Source organism: Polyodon spathula, chromosome 1 (genome assembly GCF_017654505.1).
Source record: "Polyodon spathula isolate WHYD16114869_AA chromosome 1, ASM1765450v1, whole genome shotgun sequence".
Lineage (NCBI taxonomy): Eukaryota > Metazoa > Chordata > Actinopteri > Acipenseriformes > Polyodontidae > Polyodon > Polyodon spathula.
This window is the reverse complement of record NC_054534.1, coordinates 36,354,124-36,369,439: the sequence shown is the minus strand read 5'-3', so window position 1 is coordinate 36,369,439 and position 15,316 is coordinate 36,354,124. Positions and strand designations below refer to the sequence as shown.

Here is a 15,316-nt window from a genome sequence, read left to right as displayed (position 1 = left end):
ACAGGCTTATTTTAATGGAAGATATTATGCATATTGTACAACTGAGGTTAGTTAGCGTTTTATGTTGTAGTTATTTCTTTTATGTGCTGCAAAAGGATTAATCGAACACAGCAAATAAAGGATATTGTTTTTTTGCTTTATTTTAAATTAAATTTGAACTCAAATTAATACGTTTCCAAACCAGAATGAAATCCTTTATGAGAAAAAGAAGAGGAAGAGGAAATTGAAGCTACGGCTGCCCACTCCCAAGACAAAGGAAGAACAAACACACCAGCAGCAGTCTAAGCTGAAGGAGGAGCGGGCCAAGGAGGAGCGACAGAGCCACTTTGTGGACATGGCCTGCGAGTGCAACGCGGTCATCTGCTGCAGAGTCACTCCCAAGCAGAAAGCCATGGTAGTCAGACTTGTCAAGAAGTGCAAGAAGGCAATCACACTGTCCATTGGAGATGGAGCCAATGACGTCAACATGATTAAAAGTAAAATACTTATTTTAAATGTTTTCTTCTGTACTAGATTGGTTAATTTAATAATTCGAAGTTCTTATGCAGTACAAGGAGGAGAGCAAAGTTTTATATGTGCTTCGTGATTACAATTCCTGATTTCCTGATCTCTGTCTCGGTAGCTGCAGACATCGGTGTTGGGATCAGTGGACAGGAAGGCATGCAGGCAGTCATGTCCAGTGATTATGCCTTTGCCCAGTTCCGCTACCTGGAGAGGCTACTGCTGGTGCATGGAAGATGGTCGTATATCCGCATGTGTAAATTCCTGCGGTATTTTTTCTACAAGAACTTCGCTTTCACATTGGTTCACATCTGGTACTCGTTTTTCAGTGGATATTCTGCAAGGGTGAGATGACCTAGAATTTTGACAATTTTATGTGCACATTTTTTTTCTTGCCAATTATTTTATTTTATTTTTTTTATAGTAGGGCCTTTCCTAAACAATCAAGTTCCTACCTACAGCTTTGGACCAAAGTTTTGCACACCTAAAATTTTAGGATTGAACAGAATCATCTTTTATTTCACATCATGTAATGAATGAAACTACAAATGTCTACCGGAAAAAAAAAAGTCTACCGGAAGCCATTATAGTAGTACATTATTTCATGTTTTGAAATGTCATTTTTCAATTTGTCAGTTTTTCTTTAAGTATATGAAAAACTGCAAAGCGGTATGTAATTCAATATGTTGACGTAACATTATTCAGCAGGTTTCATACGACTTTATGAAGCAAAATGTGTTAATTCTATATACAGGGTGATGCAAAACATTTGGCGATTAGCTGTATTCCAAAGCTTGTCAGTACATTTGTCATCTACAATTTGGCTGAAATCTTATGACTCTAAATTGCTAATCTGTGGCATTGATGCAGAGTGTTTTTTCTATAGACCGACCCAGAGTTACTGCACAACCTATGTGAAATGCTCAGGGGCATATTTTCATATTTCCAAGGAGAAACAAACGTATTTGCTAATGTGTAATTGAAGGTCTCTTAAGCACTCAAGTTTTAGTTATTTTTCATTTTAATACACCCTTCTGTATCTTGGCTTAAAACCATTTTAAAATGCCAGCTTCTACTGTACTTTTTTCATTCTCAATAATGTTGAAAAAGAATAATACAAATGTGCTGCTGATGCTGCTTACACTTGACTTGCTGGCTAACACTTGCCAGTTGGATGACTTATGTTTTTAGTTTTACACCTTGGTTTATAGGTAGAGTTAAATCTTTTTTGTGTTTTTGTCTTTTTCTTACAGACTGCTTATGAGGACTGGTTCATTACATTGTACAATGTTTTGTACAGCAGTCTTCCAGTTCTTCTTGTAGGTTTGCTAGATCAGGTATGCATTATTGTATTTATTTATTTATTTATTTATTTATTCATGCATCTAATATACATATTCATCAGGTTGTTTGTAAAACTGTCCTGTTCCAAAACATTTTCTTTAGTTAGGAAGGGCTCAAGTTATAAACCATACTTAAGTCCTGACATTTACCAACACAAACGCATCTCATTTCCACATTTATTTTTTACTTCTGCCCAAATACCTTAATATATCACCCACCTTTTTGAGGAGCGTATGTACTTTAAGCTAACATCGGTTCTTCATTGAAACATCATGAAATCTATTAATGTCATAACTTTTAAATGCATTCTTCATTTTAAATGGTGCCTGACAATTCTGAGAGCAACTTTAAAGTTCAAGCTCCATTTTAATATAAGTTATGATTCAGTTTATTTCTTTTGTTTTTAGGATGTGAATGACAAACTAAGCCTCCGGTTTCCAAAGCTTTATGTACCAGGGCAGGAAGGACAGCTGTTTAATTACAAAAACTTCTTCATAAGTTTGTTCCATGGAATTTATACTTCGTTGATAGTCTTCTTTATACCCTATGGTGCATTTCTGCAAACCATGGGGCAGGATGGCGAGGCACCGTCAGACTACCAGTCATTTGCTGTCACTACTGCCTCTTCTCTAATCATCATTGTCAATCTCCAGGCAAGTAAAATGCAGTCTCATATTCATGTTTTATATGAGTGTTGGCTATCCCTTTACGTTCTTGGATTGTGTAAACATTCCCTTTTGTATCTCTCTCTCTCTCTCTCTCTCTCTCTCTCTCTCTCTCTCTCTCTCTCTCTCTCTCTCTCTCTCTCTCTCTCTGCCAAGCAAACAATGAAGAGAACAAGTTTAAAAAACAATCACAAGAAGTTAGCGGAAGTATTTTTAATACATCAATAAATATCTTCGTTCATGGTTCTATACATGGACTCAGATCAGATTACTGTATTGCATCGTAAGGATGTGACAGGCTGATTTTAACCTGAGCTGAATCCTGATCTACATGAAAGGCTTGAGTTATTGTATGTTGTATTTCTGGCTTGCCTCCTTTTGTACAGTGTGTGAGAGCTTTGTTTGAGGTGAGGTGCATTGTTCTAATTGGGTTTTACCTTTTTCTCTCTTAGATTTCCCTGAATACTTCATACTGGACCTTTTTAAATGCATTCTCAGTCTTTGGCAGTATAGCAATTTACTTTGGAATCATGTTTGACATTCATAGCGCAGGGATACATGTCATCTTTCCCTCTTACTTCTCGTTTACAGGTTGGTATTGGTCAACTTTGTTTAATAATGATGCATGATGCCAGTGTTTAGCCAGAATAAGTCAAAGTTGGAAATTATAAATATGGTTTATCATATTGAACTGTCCTGGTTTAAATAAATAATTGTTGCTGTATTAATTATTAATGGTTTCTTCTACAGGAGCTGCTCCAAATGCTCTCAGACAGCCTTATCTGTGGCTGACGATTATACTGACCGTTGGTATCAGTCTTATGCCTGTTATCGCAGTCCATTTCCTGCACAAGACAATATGGCCTTCAGAGGGTGATAAAGTAAGTTGCCAAGAAAACCTTTAGATTTAAAATAAGAAAATCACCTGTGATATCATGGTTCTGTCTGATTGTAGAACTGCGGTAGGTGTGGTTACTGCTACCAATAAAATCAATACGCTACATGTGCACGCAGTGTTTTTGTGATGTTTCGTTGGAGTGCTTTTTGGGTTTTACACGATATCTGAAGTTCTCTTTATACAGTTCTGAGATTGTCAAACTGTGTGGTGGTTTTGTGATGTGTTCTGCTTTTCTCTGAGAATTTGACCCTTCTTGGTTTCTGAACCTAAACAAATAGTGTATTTTAACATTTTAACTGACAACCAGGTACTGATTATTACAAGTAAGATTTTAATTTCTTAATATCAGGTGTGTGTGTGTCTCTATATATATATATATATATATATATATATATATATATATATATATATATATATATATATATATATATCTATATTATATCTAGTACATGGATTAATAATATGGAGTATTATTATACCTCCAACAATGTCATTTTTTTAATGTTTAGTAAAAAGACTAAGAACTTTTGATCTAGGGAGAGGAAATAATTCTCTTCCTTTTAAAAACACAGGTACAAAGGAGCCGTAAGACCTATGAGGCAGATGAGGCTCCAAAGAAGAAACCGAGTGGTTTAAGACGAGGTGCAACCACTCGCAGGTCCGCTTATGCTTTCTCACACCAACCAGGCTACGCTGACCTCATCGCTTCGGGACAAAGCATCCGCAAGAGGCCGTCGGCAGCGCGGGCATCCGTCCTCCGAGAAACAGAGTTAACGCCACAGACTGAGACCAACACAAGCTTTTAGCATTAATGCATTAAAAGACTTTTTAACTCTTGCACAGAGATTACCTTATTTTTATAATGGACAATGTTGTTCTCAGGACATTTTAGATTTATTTATTTTTATTTTTTTTGTTCAATATATTCTTATTACTTGTTGAATTCCCTGCTGTTTGCTGTTTTAGTTCTGTGGTGGCCTTAATATTGTGATGCTTTATGTCTTGACCATTTTCTACTCCAGCTATGCAAGTTTTTGATATTGTTACAACTGAGTGGTGTTACTAGTCATACAAGTTTTGTTTTTAATAGGTGAAAAAATGTGTGTAGTGAATTTGTCTTCCTCCAGTTATGAAATAACTTAGATACTTAAACATTTTACCTTCTCCAAAAAGGCCTTGTTAGATATTACAAAACTAGACTTCTTGTGTACTTTGTGAACGAATTGCAGCGAGAGGCATGTACAAGTTAATCGAAGAATAGCAATGCGCAGTGAGTTTAGGTTATGGATTGTACCCCCAACACCATGCTGCATGCTAATTATAAAGATAAGTGGGGCTGTAAGTTTTTAGGGGTAATTGTGCACGTAGTTGTTCGTAATGTACTGTATGTTGTGGTTCATCAATTGAAATTTAGTCCGATTATGGTGTCCTTTTTGGAGGTATATCCTTTGCAATTGGTATAACTTGAATGACCTAACCAAAACCAATCCATGCAGAACTAGGCTAATATCAGGTCCAGGTTCTGGTACTTTTTACATGAAGGGATGAATGGACAACAAATTGAAACCAGAATTTTAGAACCTGGAAGGGATGCAATAAAGCTGATGGGTTTTATAATAAAGTCTGAAAATGTGATCTTGCACAACTAATGTTGCAATTCATGTAAAATACTCTTTTCAATATCCAAAGTTTTCTGTTAATGTTTGTGAATACTTTAACTTTATTTAGGAACAAATAATAATAAAAAAAGAAATAAACTGAATCATTTTCTGTCTTGCTTGGATAAGATGTTGATTGGAATGTAACGACTATTACAAACTGGGATAACTGTAGAGACTTTATATACCGCAGGGAAGTGGACTGCACAGACAGAAGACTAAAGGGCCGTTCACACCTCTGTACACCTCCTCATACTGCTCTCCCAATAAAGGCTTTTGAGCTCACTTATTGTGTATCAACAATTATACACAAGCCTTACACAGTCTTTTCAAAGCTAAAGGAATTAGTTATCAGAAGTCACCTCAGTAGGGATAGGGTTAAGTTTAGCCACGGTTGTTTGGCAACAACATAAATAGTCTATCATTTGAATTAATAAAGAGCATAAAATCTTGAAAGAGCTCAACCCTGGTAGAGAGATTTTTTTCAGTGTTTTTGAGACAGACAAGGTCCTAATACATCCTTCTAGGGGTGGGTATGTTAGTTGCAATGTGGTAAAATAAAAAGTGGCTGTTTTATTTTAAAAAGTTAGATGTGGTGGTAAGACAAATGCCAGTAACTAGAGTTTTTCACATTGGATTAACACAAAAGTGGTATCTGTGTATTGAATAAGACCTGAGTTTTTATTTAATATGTCAGTGTGGGGGAATATGATCATGTGACATTCAGAGGTCAAAAAGTACAGTCATGTTTTGAGTTGTTTTTGGCCTTTCTGAGTTCAAATGGCTAAAGAATGTGTTCCACCTAGAAGTGTTTAAGAAGGTTCATAATATTCCTCAGATTGTGTTGCTTTTTTACCAAAAAGGTTTGATTTATACCTTACTGTTAGGCTTAGGCAGGGTGTCCCAAATGTCCCTTTTTGACAAATATTTTATGTTTTTTTTAACATTCACCCCACAGAATGAAATTGTCACCCAACAGAGCAGAATTCTGATTCAATCAATACGTTTACATGGCATAAGTATTCAGAATATGAAGTATTTGGAGTACTAGACTATTCCGAATGTTCTGAATAAATGCAGGCGGACTTTTCATATTCTGCGTTTACATGGTAAACCGTGTTCTTTTTATGCCATTAATGCATGTGTACTTTGCATCCCACTGCAAACCGTTTCTGTTATTTGTTTTTGTTTTTTCAGATAGGAGTCTGGTATTTTGAGATTGTAGATGCTTGTGGGTCTTAATTCAGTGCAATGTGTTCACGCAGAGATGCACGCTTATAACAAGGCGACAGATTGAAGAGTAGTTGCACCTGTTTAGCCAAGCACGTCGTCAACAGAGCCTACAGTAAAGAAATGTACAGTAGAATAACCATAGTAAATAAATAAACAAATACTGTATGCGTGTTTATATATGTTAAGGAGGCAGTGTGGTCCAGTGGTTATAGTCCTGGGTTTGTAACCAGAAGGTCATTGGTTCAAATCCCCTTTCTGCCACTGACTGACTCACTGTGTGATCCTAAGCAAGTCACTTAACCTCCTTGTGCTCCATCTTGTGGATGAGATGTTAAATCAATGTCCTATTGTAAGTGACTCTGCATATAATGCACCATTCACAGCATACCTCTGTAAAGTGCTTTGTGATGGTGGTCCACTATGAAAGGTGCTATATAAAAATAGAGAGGAATTCTTTCTTCTCTCTCAAATACATATACTGTAAGAGGATGTGTGAGTTGGGCCTTCTTGGAGCTTCTGGATATAAGTTTGTCCCACCATTTTGGTATGGGCACCTTGAATGTGCACCTCAATGCTGTTGCCTCAATTTTAACAACAGATACCGTCAGAATTTTCGCACATACTCTTTTTATTGATATACAATATATGGTCTAAGCACACTCTTAAAATCGGGAGACGATCGGGGAAGACAGAGATGTTTTAAACTGCTGTAGTAATTTTTTTCGTGCACTGGGCTTGCAACATATCCAGATAACTTTTTAATAATCAAGAAAAACACACAGACTCATTTAATTTGAAGTTTTAACAAATCAGAGCAGTACAAGTGCTCTTTTTGGTTTATTAAATGCTTGAAGTGGATCGAGTAGTTACAAGCTATTTTGGATCCCTGCTAATAGACTGCCTAGGCAGTTCCAGTGCCTGTACAGGTTCAACAGCATTAGTACTTCAATACAGTAATACAAATATGGTTATCATACATTTACCTCTTACGCTATAAAATGTAAAAAGCTAAAAACGCCCACTTTCTAGAATATATATATATATATATATATATATATATATATATATATATATATAAATAAATATATATTTTACACAGTGGCTTGCGAAAGTATTGACCCCCCTTGGCATTTTTCCTATTTTGTTGCCTTACAACCTGGAATTAAAATGGATTTTTATTTGGATTTCATGTAATGGACATACACAAAATAGTCCAAATTGGTGAAGTGAAATGAAAAAAATAACTTGTTTAAAAAAATTCTAAAAAATAAATAACGGAAAAGTGGTGCGTGCATATGTATTCACCCCCTTTGCTATTAAGCCTCTAAATAAGATCTGGTGCAACCAATTACCTTCAGAAGTCACATAATTAGTTAAATAAAGTCCACCTGTGTGCAATCTAAGTGTCACATGATCTGTCACATGATCTCAGTATATATACACCTGTTCTGAAAGGCCCCAGAGTCTGCAACACCACTAAGCAAGGGGCACCACCAAGCAAGCGGCACCATGAAGACCAAGGAGCTCTCCAAACAGGTCAGGGACAAAGTTGTGGAGAAGTACAGATCAGGGTTGGGTTATAAAAAAATATCTGAAACTTTGAACATCCCATGGAGCACCATTAAAGCCATTATTAAAAAATGGAAAGAATATGGCACCACAACAAACCCGGCAAGAGAGGGCCGCCTACCAAAACTCACGGACCAGGCAAGGAGGGCATTAATCAGAGAGGTAACAAAGAGACCAAAGATAACCCTGAAGGAGCTGCAAAGCTCCACAGCGGAGATTGGAGTATCTGTCCATAGGACCACTTTAAGCCGTACACTCCACAGAGCTGGGCTTTACGGAAGAGTGGCCAGAAAAAAGCCATTGCTTAAAGAAAAAAATAAGCAAACATGTTTGGTGTTCACCAAAAGACATGTGGGAGACTCCCTAAACATACGGAAGAATGTACTCAGGTCAGTTGAGACTAAAATTGAGCTTTTTGGCCATCAAGGAAAACGCTATGTCTGGCACAAACCCAACACCTCTCATCACCCCGAGAACACCATCCCCACAGTGAAGCATGGTGGTGGCAGCATCATGCTGTAGGATGTTTTTCATCGGCAGGGACTGGGAAACTGGTCAGAATTGAAAGAATGATGGATGGTGCTAAATACAGGGAAATTCTTGAGGGAAACCTGTTTCAGTCTTCCAGAGATTTGAGACTGGTACGGAGGTTCACCTTCCAGCAGGACAATGACCCTAAGCATACTGCTAAAGCAACATTCAAGTGGTTTAAGGGGAAACATTTAAATATCTTGGAATGGCCTAGTCAAAGCCCAGACCTCAATCCAATTGAGAATCTGTGGTATGACTTAAAGATTTGTACACCAGTTGAACCCATACAACTTGAAGGAGCTGGATCAGTTTTGCCTTGAAGAATGGGCAAAAATCTCAGTGGCTAGATGTGCCAAACTTATAGATACATACCCCAAGAGACTTACAGCTGTAATTGCTGCAAAAGGTGGCTCTACAAAGTATTGACTTTGGGGGGGTGAATACTTATGCACGCTCAAGTTTTCTGTTTTTTTTGTCTTATTTCTTGTTTGTTTCACAATAAAAAATATTTTGCATCTTCAAAGTGGTAGGCATGTTGTGTAAATCAAATGATACAAACCCCCAAAAGATCCATTTTAATTCCAGGTTGTAAGGCAACAAAATAGGAAAAATGCCAAGAGGGGTCAATACTTTCGCAAGCCACTGTGTGTGTGTGTGTGTGTGTGTGTGTGTGTGTGTGTGTGTGTGTGTGTGTGTGTGTGTGTGTGTATATATATATATATATATATATATATATATATATATATATATATATATATATATATATATATATATATATATATATAATGTGTGTGTGTGTGTCACTCTCTTCAGACTAAAACATAAGTTCTACACCTTATAGCAATGCATCAATATAAAAGAGATGTTAATTTCAAATATATGCTTATCTTGTAGTATATTGAAGTAAGTATAGGATATATTGAAAAATAAGAACTGTCTGCAAAAGGCAGAGAGACTTCACATCGACCAAACAGCAATCAGTTTTTCAGAGATCCTCAGAGCATGGACCACACAACTCGTAGTTAGCAAGTTGCAATATATCGAATGGGGTCTTGCTCTGGGCTTATATAGGATTTTACCTCCATTGAATACATCGGAAGTCCCAAGTAAATCTAATCATCACTCAGCCTTGACATTTCGTATCTTTGAGTTAATTATACATTCTAGAAAGATCTGGTCAACTCATTTTTTTAAAACTGATTGGATATAACTTATTGCCAAAAAATATTAGAACATGATTTCACCTCTGTCTTTTGCCAAATCCTTCTTTTTCTAAAAAGCCAGATGGACCAAAGCTTACAGAATCCTTGCTATAATATAATACAGGTATATGTGCATATATGAGAGGTGTTTTTAATATGTAATATCAGCTCTATTTGATTATATTAAGCTGGGTCAAAAAATATATGTCCCTCTGCATAGCTGCATATTATGTTATCTTTTTTCAGTGTGTTGTCGATGGGTCAGTTTAACTTCATATACAAATGTGTGTTAACAAAGTGTAGAATAAAAAGACTGTAGGGGTTTATCACAAGCCTTTGAATATGCATACAGTGGTCACTTCAATTATTTCCATTTCAATTTAAGCTATAATGAAACATGTTAAATAGAACAGCCTTATATGAACTTGTACCATTCTTGGACAATGCCTGACCTCTCTTTGTTTCTAAGAGTTGCCTGTTCAAGCAAGATTCAGACACCCCTGTTTCTGATCAAGACTATTGTTTTAATCAATATGAAACACCATTGTAAGCACTTCTCCAAATTCACCGCATTAAGTTACTTTTCTCCCAAAGAAAGTTGCTACTTATTTGATAATAACTAATACTGGTCACAACTCCCTTAATTTGTGGAATGCTCAGTACAGCTGCCAGATCCTCTTATCATAGGAAGACCCTGGATTCAAAACTGCGGACTACAAGTAAAAACTGCCAAAAAGAACCTTCCATATCTAACACTGCTCTGCTTGCAAGCAGATAAGGGCAAGACTATTTTTCTGTTGGTTTTTTGTGTACTAAAATTATTGAATACTGTTTACACTTTATTTGTCTAATATTCCGACCTAACAGTTCCTGTTTTTTATTGCAGTAAAAACCTTTATATTAACTAAACATTCATATTCTTTAATTTAATAGATAATGTAATGTCTAAAATATTTTTTTATTTAATTCAAGAAAGAAAATGAACTAATTCTTAGATTAAATGCTTGCTCCTGCTTTTACAGTCTATCTGTATTACAGTAGAGCTAGTTTAAATATTGTTTCTTATTAGACCAAAATACTTAAAACATTATTCCTCTTCAGAGAGTTTTGTCACTCTATTATTAGATCAGAATATATATATTTTTTATTTAAAACCTCTATGCTTAGTAACAACACAATCAAATGAAATCAAATAGGTCTTTTTTGTTTTAAATATTGTTCTGCCTAAAAAAAGGTTACCCTTTTGTTTTTGTTAATTTGCAATTTCTGCTTCTTTCCAGGTTACAAGCTTCCACGCGCTATAGTCTGGCCGGCCTCCAAAACATGGTAACCTGTTCAAAATTTGCTGCAATAATATTTATGCTGGTTTTATATTCTTTAAAACACACCACAGTTATTACAAAACTTGAGTTACTTGCTCAACTGGTAGGTTGTTTATATTGTGGATCTCTGATTCGGTATATATGATGCCAACATCCACTCGATCCTTGGAAAAGACCAGCTCTGGCCTTGACTCTCTTCCCTTGAAAGTTATTATTTCCCCAAAATGTTTTAGCAGTCTTGCGTTCAGCTTTTACACTGGTACTTATCAAGTTTTGGAGCATGTTTCTTCAGAAAGATTTTTTTTTTTTTTTTTAGCAATTTCCCCATATCAAAGACTTTCACCTTGTAAAGTTGAGACTCAATCTCTGACAGTAATGCTATGAATGCAACATCATGAAGGGATTCTTCTGCACTCTACACAGACTCCACCTTCTTCTGCTGTGCCCTTATGTTACAGTCACTTATATTGTGAGCATGACATTTCCTGTGATAACTTTTGCCAGCAGCAATCAGGTTATTACCTGCAGTGGCTATTTTTGCCAACATGGTGTCATCTTCTCGTAAAGATACAGCATTAACTAATTTATTCTGAAACTTGAAAGTTTGCACTGAAAAGCTGGCAATCACCATTGTTTTTTAAACTGTTGCAAAAGATGCACCTGCTGAAATCTTGTGTTCTGACCACACTTGATCTGGTTGAGAGTGTTCACACTTCTTTGGATGCTGAAGCTTCTGATGAACCTGTTGCGTGTTCTGTAATATTATGCAACATATAAGACTTGTAGCAGCTTTTGTGTCAAAAAAACTGTCCTGCTAGACAAATCTTCATGCCGTAACCTGAAACATGGTTAATTTCTCCTCCTCTGAGCAGCAAATAAAATCTTTCCAATTGACTCCTTGGTTGCCTTGCTCAGGGACTCTTTTGATCGTTTCAGGTTCTTGATTCATATTTCCCAGTTTGTTGTGCTCCTCTTCTTCTTTGCATTTGGTTCTCCTCTACCTGACTCCATTCTCCCATACATGTAAATAATTGATGTTTATTACTACATCCATCCAAGTTATTGTATAAAGTGCACGTGGAATGGAAATGTCTATGTTTTTTTAAACAGCGTGTTTATCAACTGGTAAGTATGTTTTCCTTTGTTTTCTCAGTTTTGTATGTGCTTATTTTATAGACGTTACAGTACCAGTAGTAGTATCTACCTTACAAGATGGAAGGTTTTGGCACTATCGGAATCTGGAATGCAAGCAAGAAAAAAAGAATATTATACAACACCACAAACAACCATGCTGACAGGCTGAAAACCTCCCAAACAACCAAAGAAACCATACAAATGGCATTTCATTTCAATTACACCTGAAAAGGTTCTCAAAATAACTTGTTATGAAGCTAGTATTTCAATTTGGTTTATATTAACATACTAATCATCTAGTGTATTATATAATTCAGTTATAGTATCTGTTCTTGCAGAATTATAGTGATATAGTCACACCTATTTACAGGTTATACATGTAGTAATGCATGTATTTTAAGTAAACGATGCAGGCTGGAGAAAAATTAATTGAGAGAAAATAAATAAATCTGTTAAATCAACAAAATACAATGTGTGATGTTTACTTTTTTCAACTACTGAATATTATAATTTTAAAAGGTGTGTGTGTGTGTGTGTGTGTGTGTGTGTGTGTGTGTGTGTGTGTGTGTGTACACACACACACACACACACACACACACACACACACACACACACACACACACACACACACACACACACACACACACCACACCTAACTTTTTAAAATATTAATTTCAGGTAAATTACATGAAAAATAGCATCTATTTTTTATTTTACCACATTGCCAATGACGTAACCACCCTAGAAGGATGTATTAGCACCTTGTCTATCCCTGTAGCAGAATAGCTTGTGGGTGACTGGGTGACATCAGACCAGGAAAAAACTGAACACAGTACTGGGGTTGAATGCGCCGGTGCACAAGTTTTAATTATAAATACAAGATTTAAACAAACAAAACAAAATATTTATACAAAACAAACAAACAAATAGATACAAAAACAAGTAACATGCTGGTAGCAATTGTTTTTATTCTTACTTTCTTTATCTCATGACTCACGTCCCTTCACTTTGAACACCAGCCCCCTTCAGTGAAAGCTGCTTGTTTTTATATTGTGGTCAAGGGATTAACTGGTTCTCAATTACCTAGTTTATCCCTTGACCACATTCGGCACAGGGTTTCTCATGTGCGTGGTTAACAGACAGTTTGTCAATTATCACTCACAGTTGACCACGTAGTCTCACAATGTTATCTCGATGGGGCATTTTAAGTTGTAAAACAATAATAACAATAAAACAGTGTTTATAATGAACACAAAATTGTACATTTAAATCATACCAGTCACAGTCCCAAAAACACTGAAAAAAGTATCTCTACCGGGGGATGAGGTTCATCACCAAATCTGGTACTCAGATGATAGTCTAAAAATATTACAGGGTAGAACTGTCTAGTGCTGCAAGTCGGGCAGTTTTAAATACGTACGCTCAATGCTTAATTATTCTTGAGGTAAAAATGCACTTCCCACAGTTATCAAGGAGGTGATGTGTGATTACTTGTCCAAGTGCTTTTTACATTTTTAAAAAAACATTTTTTTGGTTGATTGATAAGCATACCTGGTTATTGCCATTTAGTTATCAAGAATAACACTGCAGTTTGTTCTAGCGCTGTCTGACCTGAGGTGGCCCTATAGTATAAACATTTATACAAAGCCACAACTTTGGAAGCCATCTAACCAAGACCCATTTAATCTATGTGATGGGTATCTCCATGGGTTTGTACCCTGTTTCAATAAATAAACAAAAATGTACAGCACACAAGGTTAAAATTGGTCTCCATGTAGATGCTCTTAATAACTAAATAATGCTGAAACTTTACACTGTTGAAAAGAAATTGATTTTCAAAATGTTTCCTGTGAATTTTGGGAAATTTGTAAAAATGTATAATGCTTTGCAATTCAGGGCTACTGAAGTGGGATACATGTTTCTGTTGCAAATGCAATTAGTGCCCTCTCCTGGAAACAACAGTATTGTACCTCTGTTCACAAAGAATGACTATGGGCCTCATTTACAAAAGGGCACTGAATGTAGCTATAACATACACATTAAGTAGTGAGCCTAACGTGCATCATAAATCAAAATTTACTGTCCCATTTACTAACTGGTATGGCTAATTTACATACCGTAGCATGCACACTCGTGATAGACTGTGATATAAAAAGCCCCAGCAGTCCAGGCATATCTTTTGGTTATTGGCTTATTGTGAAAGGTGGAGATGGCTTACATTGACCGAAAATGAGCGATCTACAGACACAGCCCTCTGCAGGGGACAGGCAGAGGCAATGCAAACTAAAACTGCACGCAGAGGAGTGGAGGAGGTTGTTTTACACTATAATACCTAGTTTGGTCCAGTGTTTTATTTAAGCACTATTTGTACCAATGCAATGAACGATAAAATAAAATCTAAGAAATTAATTTTCACTGCTCTATATGAAAACTTGAATGCAAGTAATGCCTCCGTGATGCCAGACAGATTTCAGCCAAGAAAAATAGATTTAAATAGTGTGTCTATCAGTGGTTAAAGTTGGCTTTCCAAATTAACTAATTATCGCTCACTTTAAGGTGCACCCTATGATTACACTATGTAACACAATTTTTGTTCCTGGGTAGTAAGTGTTATTTCCTAATTGCTTATGCCTCAAAAGTATAGAAAATGGCTATTATTCCCCACAAACTTTGCTTTTGTGACCAGGACAGTGATATTTCAAAATATCACTATTGCCAATGGGAAAATGGGCAGATGTGTGCCTTTTCGTTCACATAAAGTCAGAAAAAAACAACATATGAATCCAAATTAACATGTATTTATACTAAAGTAATACAAAAATGACTACAAAAGATTTAGAAGTGAGTAGTTTTTCGAGATTTACGATTATACTGTAAATACAGTATAATCGTATAATGCTTTGCAATTCAGGGCTATTCGTCGCTGTGAAAGTATCTCGTCGCCAATTAAAAATTTGCACTGGTGTGTGAAGACCTTGCCTATGGAAAATGCACAGATAAGTTTTCAGATTGTCAGGTTCCTTTCTGTTTTAAGTGACACCTGTCAGCTTAAAACATGTTAAAAAGGAAATCTGGAAATACAACTATTTGGAGAAGCTTAAAGGGATCGACCCCGGCCCTCCCCATTTGAACCCTGACATGTGCCTCTTTTGCTGAAGGAAAAACATGTCTTTATCAATGTGTTGTTTTTCTTCTATTAAACTAATAGCTGTGATGAAATAAAATAAATATACAATGCTTTGTATTGCTATCACACATA

General features: G+C 36.1%; 1 protein-coding gene across 1 annotated transcript in view; it reads left to right on the top strand.

Moving 5' to 3' along the window:
• The window catches only part of LOC121318105 (phospholipid-transporting ATPase IC-like), a 46,894-nt gene extending 41,729 nt beyond the window's left edge, over nt 1–5,165 (top strand). Inside the window, exons 22-28 of the mRNA XM_041254411.1 lie at nt 185–476; nt 623–846; nt 1,755–1,838; nt 2,253–2,498; nt 2,963–3,101; nt 3,261–3,391; nt 3,981–5,165. Of these exons, the coding sequence (XP_041110345.1) occupies nt 185–476; nt 623–846; nt 1,755–1,838; nt 2,253–2,498; nt 2,963–3,101; nt 3,261–3,391; nt 3,981–4,214 (1,350 nt within the window). The 3' untranslated portion in view covers nt 4,215–5,165. The remainder of the gene's footprint in view (nt 1–184; nt 477–622; nt 847–1,754; nt 1,839–2,252; nt 2,499–2,962; nt 3,102–3,260; nt 3,392–3,980) is intronic.
• The last annotated feature ends 10,151 nt before the right edge of the window (nt 5,166–15,316 follow it).